This window comes from Ornithorhynchus anatinus, chromosome 11 (assembly GCF_004115215.2).
Source record: "Ornithorhynchus anatinus isolate Pmale09 chromosome 11, mOrnAna1.pri.v4, whole genome shotgun sequence".
In the NCBI taxonomy this organism is placed as follows: Eukaryota; Metazoa; Chordata; class Mammalia; order Monotremata; family Ornithorhynchidae; genus Ornithorhynchus; species Ornithorhynchus anatinus.
Window position 1 is genome coordinate 15,024,166 of NC_041738.1, and position 15,676 is coordinate 15,039,841.

Here is a 15,676-nt window from a genome sequence, read left to right on the forward strand (position 1 = left end):
GGGAAGGACCAAGGAAAAGTCGTGACTAAAACCGGAAGGATGGAAGTCAGACAGTAGGAGGGACTTCCCGGGGATGGTCACACAGAGGGGACCCATCAGGTGGTGGAAAGGGAACGGGAATGACCCTTAGAGGGTCTGACCAATCGAGGGTCCCGAGGGAGTGCAGCCTCAGGCAGCCCCCATCCATAGGCACTGGAATCGAGGGGTTTTCACTGTTGTTTTTTTATGGTATTAAGCTCTTACTATGTGCCAGGCACTGTACTAAGGTCTGGGGTAGGTATAAACTAATCAAGTTGGATTCTGTCCCTGTCCCCCTTGGGGCTCCCAGCCTTAATCCCCATTTTCCAGATGAGGTAACCGAAGCACAGAGAGGTGAAGTGACTTGCCCAAGATCACACAGCGGACAAGTAGCAGACCTGGGATTAGAACCCAGATCCACCCAATTCTCAGGCCTGTGTTCTATCCACTAGGCTATGCTGCTTCTGCTTAAGGGAAGGGACAGGAGGGGTTCGATTATTTACACACCTGATGGTAAAGGGTGCATACATATGGGAGCTTGTACAGCGCACACAGTAAGTGCTCAGTTAATAACACTGATCGATTGGTGGGAAAGACAGACAGACAGACCCACAGAGCCACAATTACACGCAGAGAACACTTTCTTTCTCTGTCAGTCAGTCAGTACTATTACTGAGCAGTCACCATATGAAATGACTGTACTAAGTGCCTGGGAGAGACAGAAGAGTGAGTAGACATGATCCTCTGCCCTCAGGGAGTTTACAGTCTAGCAGGACTTGCATTCGCCCAGTCACCTGCTTCCACCACTCTCATACAGTCACCCTCAGGCGGGTTCACAGATGGTCACGTCCACATGTGCTCACAAACTACCCCCACCCCCTTCCCCTCCAACCCCGCAGTTGGTGAATAGCACCGTCTCTGGAAATGGGTGGATCCGGGGACTTTGTGTTTTCACCGATACTGATTTTCCTGCAACTGAGGCCTTCCCAGCCGGGCCGGTGGGGTCTGACAGGAAACGGCCACATCTGTTTCCTCCTTCCCCGGCCAGCCAGGGGTGCTGCTGTGATGGAGGGGTCTCCCCCCTCTGTGGGAACAGGGAGAAAGGAGGGGCCTTTACCCCCCGCCCCTGGTCCCTCTCCTGTGTCTACCCCTGTGTTTGCATCTTGCTGACTCAGCGACCCTCAACCCTCTCTGGGAGAGGCTGGAGGCGGCAGGCGGGCCCGGCCCTGGGAAGCCTGTTCCAGCATGTCGCCACAGTCAGTCTCAGCCCAGCCCCAGTCCCTGCGGGTCTCGCCCGGGCGTTCAGAAGACCCAGGGGACCCAGGATGGAGGGGAGGTGGAGGCTCCTGGTGTGCTGGACCTGGTTCCTGGCATTCATAATAACTATGGTATTGGTTAAGCGCTTACTATGTGCCAGGCACTATGCTACATGCTGGGGCGGACACGAGCAAATCGATGGACACAGTCCCTTGTCCCACATAGGGCTCACAGTCTCAATTCACATTTTACAGATGAGGTAACTGAGGTTCAGGGAAGTTAAGTGGCTTGCCCAAGGTCACACAGCAGACCAGTGGCGGAGCTAGGATTAGAATCCATGACCTTCTGATTCCCAGGCCTGCGCTTTATCCACTATGCCATGCTGCTCCCTCTCTGGCCCCATGCACACACTGGGTGCTACTTATATTGATGCTATTTGATGCCTGTTTACTTGTTTTGATGTCTGTCCCCCCCGCTTCTAGACTGTAAGCCCCTTGTGGGCAGGGATTGTCTCTATTGCTGAATTATATTTTCCAAGCGCTTAGTACAGTGCTCTGCACACAGTAAGCACTCAATAAATTTGATTAAATGAATGAATGAAAGAGGAAGTTGGATATGCTGTGCTGCTGTTGTGTGTCACCAGATCATTCAGTGGTATTTATTGAACGCTTACTGTGTGCAGAGCACTCTACTAAATCACTTGAGAAGATGCCTTAGAGTTGTTAGATGCCTTCCCTGCCCAAAATGAGTTTACAGTCTGTGCCACCCTCCCCCTGCCTAGCCACCAACCCCCGCTCTCCGGCTTTCACCCAGGTCTCTGGCTGCCGCTGGAGGGGAGAAAGATTGAAGGCCTTCGGCCCCTTCCTTCTCCCCACAAATCAATTTTTCTGCCACTAAGCCTGGTCAGGTGCACGGGAGCCTCTAAAGGGTCCCCCTCCCACCCGGGCTGCTCATCTCTCCGGTAGCCAGCAGGTTGCCATGGAGCTACAAACCTGAATATTTCATTAGGGCCCTGGCAGCTGCCCCTCCCAGCCCAGCGGCCACAGGGGTGACTCCTGGTTAATTTACGGCCTCAACCAACAGCTGGACAGAGCTGGACGGGGGTTGAGGCCTGGGAGGAGGAGGAAAGGCGTGGGAGCCAGGCTGCCTGGGGAACAAGGGAGCTGAAGGGGAAACTTGTGGCCTCTTCCAAGGCCTTTCCCCCCCTCATCACAACCATCTCTTCCAAGAAGTCCTCTCAGATTTTATACAAACAGGAGCAAATGTATGCTAACTCCATTTTATTCATTTGTTCTTTCAGTGGTATTTATTAAGCACCTTTCAGCTGTACTAAATTCTGGGGAAGAATAAAATAGGGGCAAATAAGGCCCAGTCCCTGGTTCTTTGGGGGTCAAGGTCTAAGGGGGGTGGGAGTGGGAGGGTGCTCCGAGCAGGTATGAAGATCAAACAGCACTAGGAAGGACAGAAGGGCAATGATGAACAAGGTAGGTGGTCCAAAACAGCGGGGTGGACGGAGTGGTATTTCCAGGCTCACACTATTTATTTTGTTAATACGGTGTATATCTCCTTGATTCTATTCATCTTGATGATATTGTTCTGTTTTTGTCTTGTTCTGTTTTGCTTTGCTGTCTCCCCTGTTTAGACTGTGAGCCCATCAGTGGGCATGGATCATCTCTATCTGTTGCCGAATTGTACATTCCAAGCGCTTAGTACAGTGCTCTGCAAATAGTAATAATAATAATAATAATGTTGGTATTTGTTAAGCGCTTACTATGTGCCGAGCACTGTTCTAAGCGCTGGGGTAGACACAGGGGAATCAGGTTGTCCCACGTGGGGCTCACAGTCTTAATCCCCATTTTACAGATGAGGTAACTGAGGCACCGAGAAGTTAAGTGACTTGCCCACAGTCACACAGCTGACAAGTGGTAGAGCCGGGGTTCGAACCCATGACCTCTGACTCCAAAGCCCGTGCTCTTTCCAGTGAGCCACTAGTAAGTGCTCAATAAATATTATTGAATGAAAGAATGAATGATGGGCAAGCACCCCGGTCTTTCCAACATTATAAAACTTGTGGAGGCCCAAATCACCATCACAATAATCTCTCACCTCATTCACTTGGGCAAGACAGGCCGGTGGCCCCTGGGGATGCCAGGGGTGTGTGGCTCCAGATTGCCAGAGACCCACCCCTTCACACTCCCTCGGCATCCCCTTGGGCCATGACAGGGTCAAGTTCAGTCAGCTGCTGCTGGAGGCCTCCCCCACTTTGCCCACTTCCTGAGCTTTGGATCCAACCTCCCTACTATCTTGTGGAACCTCAGTTTACCCTCCAGCAGTAGGGGCGTTGGTGGGTCTGGAGGTTGGTCAGTCTCAGGGGCTGAAGGCAGGAAGAAGAGCAGTTATCTGGGCCACTGACATGTGTTGTGTGCCCTCAGGGAAGTGGCCGAGCCTCACTTTACTTATCTGTGCAATGGGAAATTACTCCCTCCTCCCTTGCCCCAGGTGGGTGAGATCATGGGGTGGGGAACAACCAGAGAGGTGGGACCTGGGACCAAGATGGGCAGGGAGCAGGTTCAGCAAGGGTGTGTGGAGGGGGCTTCTCTTCTCAGTCCCAGCCAGTGACTGCTTCTCCTACTCCTTGGAGGTATGGGTGGGGGGGGGAATCCCACACCCCAGCTAACTGCCCATCTGCCCCGCCCTGAGGTCAATCGGATGCCTGGGAATCAATACTTCCAACCAGATGTGGGGTCTCTCCCAGTGCCCCTTCCCCTTGGTGGGGTGGCCCCGGAGAGGAAGGGGTGGAGGAGGAGGAGGCCTAGCCCCATCTTCCCGGAGGGAAGGAGACAATACCCCAGCAGCAGTGAGGCCTAATGGCAAGAGCACGGGGTTAGGAGTCAGAGGACGTGGGTTCTAATCCCGACTCTGCCACTAGTCTGTTGCGTGACCTTGGGTAAATCACTTCACTTCTCTGCACCTCGGTTACCTCATCTGTAAAATGGAGCTTAAGACTGTGAACCCCAAGGGGGCCAACCTGATAACCCTGCATCTACCCCTGCACCGAGAACAGTGCTTGGCACATAGTAAGCCTTTAACGAATGCTATAATAATAATAATCGTTGTTATTATTAGAGAGGGAGGCGTCTCCCCTTCCCTCCCCGCCCCCTCGGAGGGGACTCGGAGATGCTAACTGCGCCTTCCAACACCGCCGGGGCCCTGGGACTCCTGGAGCCTTCTGCCCGGGGCCCACGGGCCGCCCCCCTCCCCCCCCCCCCCCCCCCCCGCTTCCTTCCTTCCGCCCTCGCTCCCTCCAGCTGCAGCGGGGGCTTTGTCTCTGCATCCTGCCCCGGCCCAGCCCCCTTCCCCTCTTCTCTCGCCCGGCCGGGCCCCACCGAGGGACAGGGGGCGGGATGGTCCTGGCGGCCGATTTCCCGCCCGAGGATGGCTCCGACGCTAACTCACCCACCCATTCCACAGCTCTGTAGACTGAGGTCCGGTTGGGGACGAATGTCACCCCTCCCCAGAAAAAGGAAGGGCGGGAGGAGCCGGTCCCGCCCCGGGGGCCACGCCGTGACTCAAGCGGCCGCGGCGGGTCCGTCTCACCGGTTTGGGATCCGGGCGGGGCGGGGTGGACGCCGTCCCAGCGGGACAAGCGAAGGGCGGCGGACAGGACCGGGCCGGACCGGACCGGACCGGGAGACCCCTCCCACCCCAGGCCTGGCACGACGGCAGGAGGGCGGGGGTCGCCCGGGGTCTCCCGACCGGGTGAGGACCAGAGACCGACTCAACTCCCGGGAGAGGAAGGGCTGAGAAGGGGGACGGGCCTTGTCCGGGGATGGGGAGGGGCAGCCCGTCAGGTGGGCTGGGGGGGTGGGGTGTGGAGAGGGGTCCCTCCTCTAGTAATAATAAGGTTGGTATTTGTTAAGCGCTTACTATATGCAGAGCACCCTTCTAAGCGCTGGGGGAGATACAGGGTCCTCAGGTTGTCCCACCTGAGGCTCACAGTCTTCATCCCCATTTGACAGATGAGGGAACTGAGGCCCAGAGAAGTGAAGTGACTTGCCCACAGTCACACAGCTGACAGGTGGCAGAGTCGGGATTCGAACCCATGACCTCTGAATCCCAAGCCCGGGCTCTTTCCAATGAGCCATACTGCTTCTCTGTAGATAGTAGATAGATCATGGGTCTGGGAGTCAGAAGGTCGTGGGTTCCAATGCCACCTCTGCCACCTGTCTGCTGTGGGACCTTGAGCAAGTCACTTCTCTGTGCCTCAGTTCCCTCATCTGTGAAATGGGGATGACCGTGAGCCCCATGCAGGACTGGGAATTTGTCCAACCCTATTATCCTGTATCTACCCCAGTCCTTAGAACAGTGCCTGGCACATAGTAAGTGCTTAACAAATACCATAATTATTATTATTACTACTTCCCTTCTCTGTGCCTCAGTTATCTCATCTGTGAAATGGGGATTAAGACTGTGAGCCTCACGAGGGACAACCTGATTACGCTGTATCTACCCTGGTGCTTAGAACAGTGCTCGGCACATAGTAAGCACTTAAATACCATCATCATCATTATTATTCTCTGGGCCTCAGTTCCCTCATCTGCAAAATGGGGATTGACACTGTGAGCCCTCCAAGGAACAAGGACTGTGTCCAACCTCATTTGCTTGTATCCACCCCAGCGTTTAGTACAGTGCTTGGCACATAGTAAGCGCTTAACGAATATCACAATTATTGTCCCACTTCCCAATACTCCCCGGATCACTCTACCCCTCGTCAAAGCCCTAATGAAGGCACACCTCCTCCAAGAGGCCTTCCCAGACTGAGCTACCTCTTGCTCACCTCCATCTCCTTTCCGCATCACCTCGACTCGTTCCCTCTGCTCTCCCCGGCCCTACAGCACTTATTTTTATATCTATAATTATATTTATTTATATTGATGCCTGTTTCCTTGTTTTGATGTCTGTCTCCCCCTCCCCCCAGACTGTAAGAAGCAGCATGGCTTACTGGAAAGAGCATGGCCTTGGGAGTCAGAGGTCGTGGGTTCCAATCCCACCTCCACCACTTGTCTGCTGTGTAACTTTGGGCAAGTCACTTCCCTTCTCTGGGCCTCAGTGACCCCATCTGGAAAATGGGGATAAAGACTGTGAGCCTCACGTAGGACAAGCTGATGACCCTGTATCTACCCCAGCGCTTACAACAGTGCTCGGTACATAGTAAGAGCTTAACAAATACAAACATTATTATTATTATTAATAAACCCGTTGTGGGCAGGGACTGTCTCTCTTTATTACTGTACTGTCCAAGCGTGTAGTCCAGTGCTCTGCACACAGTAAGGACTCAATAAATACAACTGAATATACGAAGGAATGAATACTGAGAAAGGCGCGCAGCTCCATGAAAAGGGCACGGGCTTGGGAGTCAGAGGCCGTGGGTTCAAATCCCAGCTCAGCCGCTTATCAGCTGTGTGACTTGGGGCAAGTCACTTAACTTCTCTGGGCCCGAGTTACCCCATCTGTGAAATGGGGATTCAGACTGTGAGCCCCACATGGGCCAACCTGATGACCTCGTATCCTCCCGGGCGCTCAGAACAGTGCTTTGCACATCGCAAGCGCTTAACAAATGCCATCATCATTATTATTACCGCTGCCTAGGCCCCTGGGAGCGGGAGGAAGTTGGGGAAACGAGGCGGCTGAGGGTGGGGGAAAGGAAGGAAGGAATCGGGAGCGCCGCAGGGCGGAAGGGACGAGGCTGACGACATGAGAAGAGCGGGTTGGGCTCATCCCTGTCCCTCCCTAATTCTTCCCTTCCCCCGTCCAGGCCCCCGCCTCCGGGCAGCCGGCCAGGCTTTCCTCCCCAGAGCCAGCAGCCGCCGCCTCCCGCGCGCCCCCTGGCGGCCGGAGTTGGACATCCCGTCACAGAAAGGCAGACACTGGGATGCGCCGACAGTCAGGCAGCCTGTTCCTGCCCTGCCCCCTAGCGGGCATCCACGGGCACGGCCCGCCCACCCCTTCCCCGCCCGGCGGCAGGCCGCCTCGCTGCACGGAAAAATGTTCTTAATAAATAGATCTGCTGCCCGCCCGGAGTCCGCAGGGAAGGCGAAGAACCCCTCCCCTGGATGCGCAGGCGGAAAGGTCGGGGGGCCCCCGGAGATCTCCGTCGGGGGCGAGGGTCACGGCCACTCATGGCTGCTCTGACTCTGCAAGGGAAGGATGAGGCCGTCGGTTAGGGAGTCCGGATCCTCATGCCCTATTCCCCACCCCCACAAGTTTCCAGTCCTTTCCAAGTGCCCCTCCAGGCCCTCATCTCCCAGTCCACGTTCCCAATCGTCCTCTTGGCCCTCTCAGCTTCCCATCCCTCCGTTTCCCCATTCCCCTCTGTCCCGCCCAGGTCTCCCATCCCCAGCTTCATTCACTGTCTCCGAAGGGAAACCAAGGGGTCATGAGGGAGGGGACGGGGGCTCCTTAAAAACCCCCAATCGCACAGTTGTCTATCTGTAATTTACTTGAATGTCTATCTCTCCCACTAGACTGTAAACTCCTTGAGGGCAGGGGTTGTACCTAACCAACTCCCAAGCACTTAGTAAAACTCACTATTGGCTTCAAAGCCCTCCACCTTGCCCCTTCTTACCTCACCTACCTTCGCTCCTTCTACATCCCAGCCCGCACACTCCATTCCTCCGGTACTAACCTTCTCACTGTCACCTGTCCCACCTTCGACCCCCGGCCCACACCCTACCTCTGGCCTGGAATGTCCTTCCTCTTCAAATCCACCAAAATAGCACAATTCCCCCTTCAAAACCGTACTGAAAGCTCACCTCCTCTAGGAGGCCTGCTCAGACTAAGCCCTCCTTTTCCTCAGATCCCCCCACACCCATTACCCCAACTCGCTCCCTTTACCCCCCGCGCCGCACCACAGCAGTTGTGTATATAGGTACATATTTATAATTATAATTCTATTTATTTTTATTAATGATGTGTATATATCTATAATTCTATTTATTTATAATGATGCTACTGATGCCTGTTTACTTGTTTTGATATCTGTCTCCCCTCTTCTAGACTGTGAGCCCGTTGTGGGCGGGGATTGTCTCTGTTGCTGAATTGTACTTCCCAAGCGCTTAGTACAGTGCTCTGCACACAGAAAGTGCACAATAAATATGATTGAATGAATGAATGCTATGCACATAGTACGGGCTCAATCAATACGTGATGATGATGATGATTGATGGCATGACTGGTTGATCCTGGTCCCCCTTCTGCCCCTTGATGTTCCCCAGATTCCTCAGTTCCCTGACTCCCCGGGGAAGACACTCCATCCTCGAGGGGAAGTTCCTCCTGCTCCCAACCTCCATCCCTCCCACTGTCTGACCTGCATCCCTCCCGCTCCCCGACTTCCATCCCTCCCACTACCCAATCTCCATCCCTCCCGCTGCAGAACCCGCCCTTCTCCTCCCTGGCACAGACCTGCCTCTGCTTCATCACCCTTGGCATCCGGCTCCTGCCACCAGTCAGCATAGATGCCCTCCTCATAGTCTCCGTCCCCCTCAAACTCGCTGTCCGAGGGCAGCTCCGGCCTGTCCGGCTTCACGGTCTCTTCTAGCTCCATCTACGTGAGGGAGGGGCAGAGCTGAGCTTCCCGGTGCCAGAATTCCACGGAGCCACCCTGGACGATTGCAGCCACCTCTGGGGTGGGGGCAGGTGTGCAGAGAGTGCCCTCGGGAGCGGGACTCACCTCGTCATCGTCCATCTGCAGGTAGAGCTGGGCGAAATCCAGCAGCTCCCGCAGCTCGGCCGTCTGGTTGTGGTACTGCACTGCCTCCTGGGACAGGGTTGGACGGATGGGCAGGGTCAGGGGCCGGATCCCAAGCCGGCTCAACCCTGACCGGCCTGGAGAATGGAGGGGGTGGGAGGGGAAGGGGCAGGGGCCACCCTATTGGACTGTAAGCTTTCTTGAGGGCAGGGACTGGGCTTTCATCCTGTCTTATGCCGTCGAGTCGTTTCCGACCCATAGCGACATCACGGACACATTTCTCCCAGAACGCCCCGCTCTCCATCTGCGATTGTTCTGGTAGTGTATCCATATTCATTCCTTCATTCAGTAGTATTTATTGAGCGCTTACTATGTGCAGAGCACTGGACTATATGCTTGGAACGTACATTTCGGCAACAGATAGAGTTTTCTTGGTAAAAATAGGGAAGGGGTTTACCGTCGCCTCCTTCCGTGCACAAAAACTCGAGTCTCTGCCCTCGACTCTCTCCCATGCCGCTGCTGTCCAGGACGGGTGAGTTTTGACTTGTAGCAGATTGTCTTCCACTCGCTAAGCCACTGCCCAAGCTAGGAATGGAATGGGTAGGCCTCTGCTTGACTCTCCCTCCCGTAGCCGAGACAGGTAGAGTACTGGAAACTCTCCAGGTGCAACCCTGAGAGGGGACTGGGCTTTTACTCTACTATATTTATGTAATTTAAATTTATATATTAATTTAAATTTATATATTTAATATATAAATATTTCTGGGTACCGGAGGTACCCAGAACAGAGCTCTGCACTCAAATAGGTGCTCGATAAATGGAAAAGAAGCCTGGCCTAGGGGAAAGAGCATGGGCCCAGGAACCAGAGGACCTGGGTTCTAATCCTGGCTCCGCCACTTGTCTGCTGTGGGACCTTCAGAAAGAACTTAACTTCTATGTGCCTCATTTACCTCATCTGTAAAATGGGGATTAAGATTGTGAGCCCCATGTAAGACATGGACTATGTCCAACCTGATTAGCTTCTATCTACCCCAGCATTTAGCATAGTATAATGCCTGGCACCCAGTAAGTGCTTAACAAAGTCCATCGAAAAAATATTACTGATTGATGAATGACTGAATGAGGAGGGGACAGGTACCTGGAGATGTTAGGCCTGGGCTGAGAGAAGGGATGGGAGGAGGGGAAGAGGGGTATCCCAGGGGTGGTATCTTGGGGGCAGCTGGGGACAGGTACCGGGCGGGGCTGGAAGTCTTCTTCCTGTAGGCCCCAGCGCTCACGGTGGAAGCGATAATACACCAGGTTCTGTTGCATGATGTTGTCCGTGGGGTCAAACAGCATGTAACTGGCCACGCTGCGTGCCGCCTGCTTCACATCGTTCACTGGAGGCCGGGGTCAAGGAGGGGTGGGTCAAGGGGACCGTCTTCCACCCACCTATCTGGTCCCGCCCCTCCCCCTGAGGGCACTTGACCCAGCCCCAAGGGCCCTTCGCCCAAGCCGCCTCCCCCATGCGCCGTGTCCCCTCGATTTTTGGGGGTGTCCTGGGGCCTCCCCGTCTCCTCTCCTGGTCTGCCCCTCCCTGGTCCCCTCCAAATCGGGCTCACGCTTGTAGTAGGCAAACTGCAGGTAGTGATACATGGTGGCCACGAACTTGTCCACGAAGTAGCCGCCCACGTTGGGGGTCAGGTCAGCCTCACAGTCCACCTTGCACTGCAGGGCTTCGGCCAAGCGGTCTGGGGGCGGAGCAGGGGCAGAGTCAGTCCCTCTGCCCCTCACCAGCTCCCCAGATCTCCGGTGACTCCAGGGAACGGCTGAGGGAGTCAGAGGGGGTAGGGGTCATCGTATTGGGGGGCAAGGGTCCAGGATCTGTGGGAAGGGGGGAATGAATAGGGACCAGAGTAGCCGCGGGGGCACAAATAGGTGATGTCCAAAAATCAACTCATCTTTCCACCCAAACTCTCTCCTCACAACTCTCCCATCACAGTAGAGAAAACCACCATCCTCCCTGTCTCCTTGGCAGTGTCCTTGACCCATCTCTATCCTTCAACCCACATATCTGGTCAGTCACTAAATACTGTCAATTGTACCTCCACAACAACTCCACAATTCACTCCTTCCTCTACATCCAACCTGCTACCACAATGCTTCAAGCACCTGTCGAATCCCATCTCAACAACTGCATCCTCCTCCTCACTGACCTCCCTGCTTCCAGCCTCTCCTCTGTCCAGTCCATATTTCACTCTGCTGCCTGGATCATTTTTCTGTAAAATCACTCCACATACATGTCCCCATTCCTCAAGTGCCTCTGGTGGTTACACATCCATCTCTGCATCAGCAGAAACTCTTCAACATCAGATTGGAGGCAGGAGATCAGTTCTCTCTGCTACTTATCTTCTCTACTTATCAACTACTCTTTCCTCACAATCCAGCCCACAGACTTCATTCCTGTAATAGCAATCTACTCACTGACACGTGTTCTCACGTCACCAGCCAGTTAATCCCTCGCTCACGCCCTCTCTTCTACCTAGAACTCCCTCCGCAGCCTGGTTTAGTGGAAAAAACATGGGCTTGGGAGTCAGAGGACTCCGCCACTTGTCTGCTGTGAGATCTTGGGCAAGCCGCTTAACTTTTCTGAGCTTCAGTGACCTCATCTGTAAAATGGAGACTAAGACTGTGAGCCCCATATGGGACAACCCAATTACCTCGTATCTACCCCAGTGCTTAGAACAGTGCTTGGCACAAAGTAAGGACTTAAAGAATACCATAATTATTATATCCAACAGACCAGAGTTCTCCCCATCTTCAACACTATTGGAATCACATCTCTTCTAGCAAGCCTTCCCTGACTAACCTCTCATTCCCCGCATCTTATTTTTCCTCCCTAATGCCTCTCCCATGCATTTAGTCCCAGCTCATGAGCACTTGGGGAACTCACACCCAGCATTTCGTTTACACATCTTAATAGTCAATTTGCTTCCTTTACCTGTATTTTAATGCCTGTCCCACCTGTTCGAACGTAAGCTCCTCGAGGGCAGGGATCGTGTCTATCAATAGTATTAATCATCTCCCAAGTGCTTAATACAATCCTCGGCACAAAGTAAGCGTTCAAGAAATACCACTGATCGATTGATCGATCGACTGACCGGTAGGAGGGGACAGGGTACGAACCTGCGATGGCAGGGTAGAAATCCCGGAAGGTGCTGAGCTCGTGGGCTCCCTCGCAGCCGGCTAGGCAGCGTCCGAACCCGGCCAGGTAATCCGCCAGGGCCCGCTCCATGTCGGCCACGCTGAGCCGGAAGTCCCCTGCGTTATAGAGTTTAACGGCTCGCACGAACACCGCCTGGGGAAAGGATTGGGGAGTGGGGAAGGGAGGTGGTTAGTACATCCATCTTTCCTGCTCTCCATCCTGACCTCTAGGAGTGCCGGGGAGGGAGCTTGGAAGGACCTAGGGTGAAGCTGAGAGTGCTTAGCCCAGTGTTCGACACATAGCAAACGCTTATCAAATGCCACCATCATTATTCAATAGTATTTATTTATTGAGCGCTTACTATGTGCAGAGCACTGTACTAAGCGCTTGGAATGAACAAGTCGGCAACAGATAGAGACAGTCCCTGCCATTTGACGGGCTTACAGTCTAATCAGTCTTGGAGAAGGAGCGTGGCTCAGTGGAAAGAGCACGGGCTTTGGAGTCAGGGCTCATGAGTTCGAATCCCAGCTCTGCCACTTGTCGGCTGGGTGACTGTGGGCAAGTCACTTAACTTCTCTGTGCCTCAGTTCCCTCATCTGTAAAATGGGGATTAAGACTGTGAGCCCCACGTGGGACAACCTGATTCCCCTATGTCTACCCCAGCGCTTAGAACAGTGCTCGGCACATAGTAAGCGCTTAACAAATACCAACATTATTATTATTATTATTATTATTATTAATCGGTCATTATTATATTACTATGTTTATTTCGAGAGGGTGAGCAGGTGGGGTTCAGGGTCTTCCCGTCCCTTCGCTCTCGGATCCGGCGGGAGACCAGGTGGGGAGAGCTGGGGAGCCAGCTTGGCAGGGGGAGGGCTGGCACTGACGTCACCGCAGCTGGAGCCCTACTGGGGGTGGGCGGTCGGGGACCCAATTGGAGTCGGTGCCCACCCCCCAACCAGCCCCCTTCCCACCCCACTCCGGCACCTCATAGGGCTGAGCCTCCAGATCCGTGAGATACTCGTCCACGTCCACCAGGCCCCGGTAGTAGTTGAGATACTTCAGGGTCATGTCGTGCTTGGGATTCCGCTGCAGGAACGTGTGGGCCGCAGCCACGGCCTTCTCTGGCCGGTTGGTCTGGAGGACGGGGGGGATACGGTTGACTGGCTTCGGAGGGGTACAGCCACCCAGGGGCCTGGGGTGGGCCTCGTCCCCCTCCCTGCCACTCAGCCCCGGGACGGGGCAGGGGTCGGCCCCCTGCCCCAGCCCTTCCCTCCTGCGCCCGTCTCCTGGATCTGAGGTGCAAGGAGGGGGCCGGCCCACTTCTCCTGCCTCCCCAGCACCCCCGGACCCCCACATCCCGCCCCGCCTGGCCCCCCACCCATCTGTTCCCCTCTCCCCATCTGTTCACAGCCGAGGGGGGTGGAAGGTCCGGATCCCCGCTCTGAGGGGTTCTCCTTTCCAGCCGGGGTGGGGGGCTTCCCTACGGGGGGGGGGGTCTCCCGTCCATCCCCGGCTGGCCAGGGAGGGGGCCCACCTTGAAGAGGGCGTAGTGCAGATAGAGGTAGGGCAGGCGGCTCTGGAAGTCTCTCAGCAGCTGCCGGGGCGGGTAGGGCAGGCGGAAGACGGGCAGGTCCCGCTTGCAGCCCCGCAGGCAGGCTGCGCGGTGGAGGACGTGGGCGAAGAGGCCGAGCTCGCGGGCCCACTGGTCGCCGGTCTCCCCGGGCGGTGGCGGGGGCTGCGGGGAGGCCGGGCCTCCGGGCCGGGGGTCGCTGCAGCGTGCGTGGCAGTGGGCCTCGCTGTCCCGCAGCAGGCGGTGGAGGCGCAGGGCGCCCTCCAGGCCCCGCACGCTCTCCCGCCAGTTCTCGCCCTCGTAGCGCTCCAGGGCCGCGGCGTAGGCCGCCTGCAGGGGCCGGAGCTCGGCCTGCGGGAAGCCGCGGAAGCTGTACTCCTCGTACTGGCCCCGCACCCCGCACCCCCGCAGCAGCAGGAGGAATAACGGCAGCAGCAGCGGAGCTCCCGGCCCCGGCATCTCCATCCTGCCCCGCCGGCCCGCACCGGGACGGCCCGGGGAGGGAAGGGCCGGGGGGCGGGGTCGCTTGGCGGGGTCTTAGTGCGGGTCGGACGCTCCTCCTCGGGGGTGGGGACTGACCCTCCCCCAGGCGCTAGGACTTCCCAACCGCGGCCTCCTCGCCCCCGATCAATTGATCGGTTAGTGGTGTTTAGAATGAGAGTTATTATCCCGCCTCTGCCCCTTAGCTGTGAGACTGTGGGCAAGTCACTTCACTGGGCCTCGGTTACCTCATCTGGAAAATGGGGATTAACTGGGAGCCTCACGTGGGACGACCTGATGGCCCTCTATCGACCCCAGCGCTTAGAACAGTGCTCTGCACATAGTAAGCGCTTAGCAAATACCAACATTATCACTATTATTATGGTATTTGTTAAGCGTTTACTACGTGCCAAGCACTCTTCCAAGTGCTAGGGTAATACGAGGTAATCAGGCTGACCCACGGGGGGGCTCGCAAGCTAAATCCCCATTCTACAGAGGAGGGAAATGAGCCCCAGAGAATAATAATAGTGTTGGTATTTGTTAAGCGCTTACTATGTGCCAAGCACTGTTTTAAGCGCTGGGGTAGATACGAGGTAATCAGGCTGATCCACGGGGGGCTCACAGTCTTAATCTCCATTTTACAGAGGAGGGAACTGAGGCCCAGAGAAATGAAGTGACTAACCCAAGGTCACACAGCAGACAAGCGGAGGAGGCGGCATTAGAACCATGCCCTCCTATCCCCAAGCCCGGGTGCTTTCCACTAAGCCACTCCGACCCCCTATTGCATACCCAGCCCTGGACTAAGCGTTCGAGAGAGTACACTATACTAGAGTTAGTACAGCGCTTAGCATAGTACATGGCACATAGTAAGCGCTTAACAAATGTCATTATTACTCTCTGGGCCTCAGTTCTCTCATCTGTAAAATGGGGATTAAAATTGTAAACCCCATCTGACACACCCTGATTACCTTGCATCTACCCGAGCGCTTAGAACAGGGCTTGGCACATAGTAAGCGCGTAACAAATTCCATCATCATTATTATTATTATTCTCTAGGCCTTGGTTCCCTCCTCTGTAAAATGGGGATTAAAACTGTAAACCCCACATGGGACAACCTGATTACCTTGCATCTACCCGAGCGCTTAGACCAGTGCTTAGCACATAGTAAGAGCTTAACAAACACCATTATTATTATTATTCTCTGGGCCTCAGTTCCTTCATCTGCAAAACGGGGATTGAGCCTGAGAGCCCCACGTGGGACAGGGACCGTGTCCAACTTAGTTTGCTTTTATCCGCCCCAGCGCTTAGTACGGCGCTTGGCCCATAGTAAGCGCTTAACAAATACCGTCATTAATTAAATTAATCCGTGGGGTCCTGAGGAGAGGGGTAGGGGGTGAGGGCCCACTTCCACGGGGGC

The 15,676-nt window shown here is 55.2% G+C and overlaps 1 protein-coding gene and 1 non-coding gene across 2 annotated transcripts; both read right to left on the minus strand.

Moving 5' to 3' along the window:
- Nucleotides 1–7,203: 7,203 nt before the first annotated feature.
- Nucleotides 7,204–14,282, minus strand: P3H4 (prolyl 3-hydroxylase family member 4 (inactive)). The gene is made up of 8 exons (XM_029074441.2): nt 13,744–14,282; nt 13,194–13,343; nt 12,188–12,359; nt 10,624–10,752; nt 10,256–10,401; nt 9,005–9,091; nt 8,737–8,878; nt 7,204–7,469 (listed from the first exon to the last, which is right to left on the minus strand). Exons 1-8 carry the CDS (start codon nt 14,242–14,244, stop codon nt 7,453–7,455), a joined length of 1,344 nt encoding a protein of 447 aa, XP_028930274.1. The 5' UTR covers nt 14,245–14,282; the 3' UTR covers nt 7,204–7,452.
- Nucleotides 9,565–9,703, minus strand: LOC114815393. The gene has a single exon (XR_003763156.1). It is a non-coding gene; the product is annotated as a small nucleolar RNA SNORA7 (small nucleolar RNA).
- Nucleotides 14,283–15,676: the final 1,394 nt, after the last annotated feature.

Coding starts and splice junctions, on each gene's coding strand:
- P3H4 (XM_029074441.2), bottom strand. CDS start 14,244: ATGGAGATGCCGGGGCCGGGAGCTCCGCTGCTGCTGCCGTTATTCCTC. Junction 13,344..13,743: donor TGCACTACGCCCTCTTCAAG/GTGGGCCCCCTC, acceptor CCCGTCCTCCAG/ACCAACCGGCCAGAGAAGGC. Junction 10,753..12,187: donor TTTCTACCCTGCCATCGCAG/GTTCGTACCCTG, acceptor CTCCGCCCCCAG/ACCGCTTGGCCGAAGCCCTG.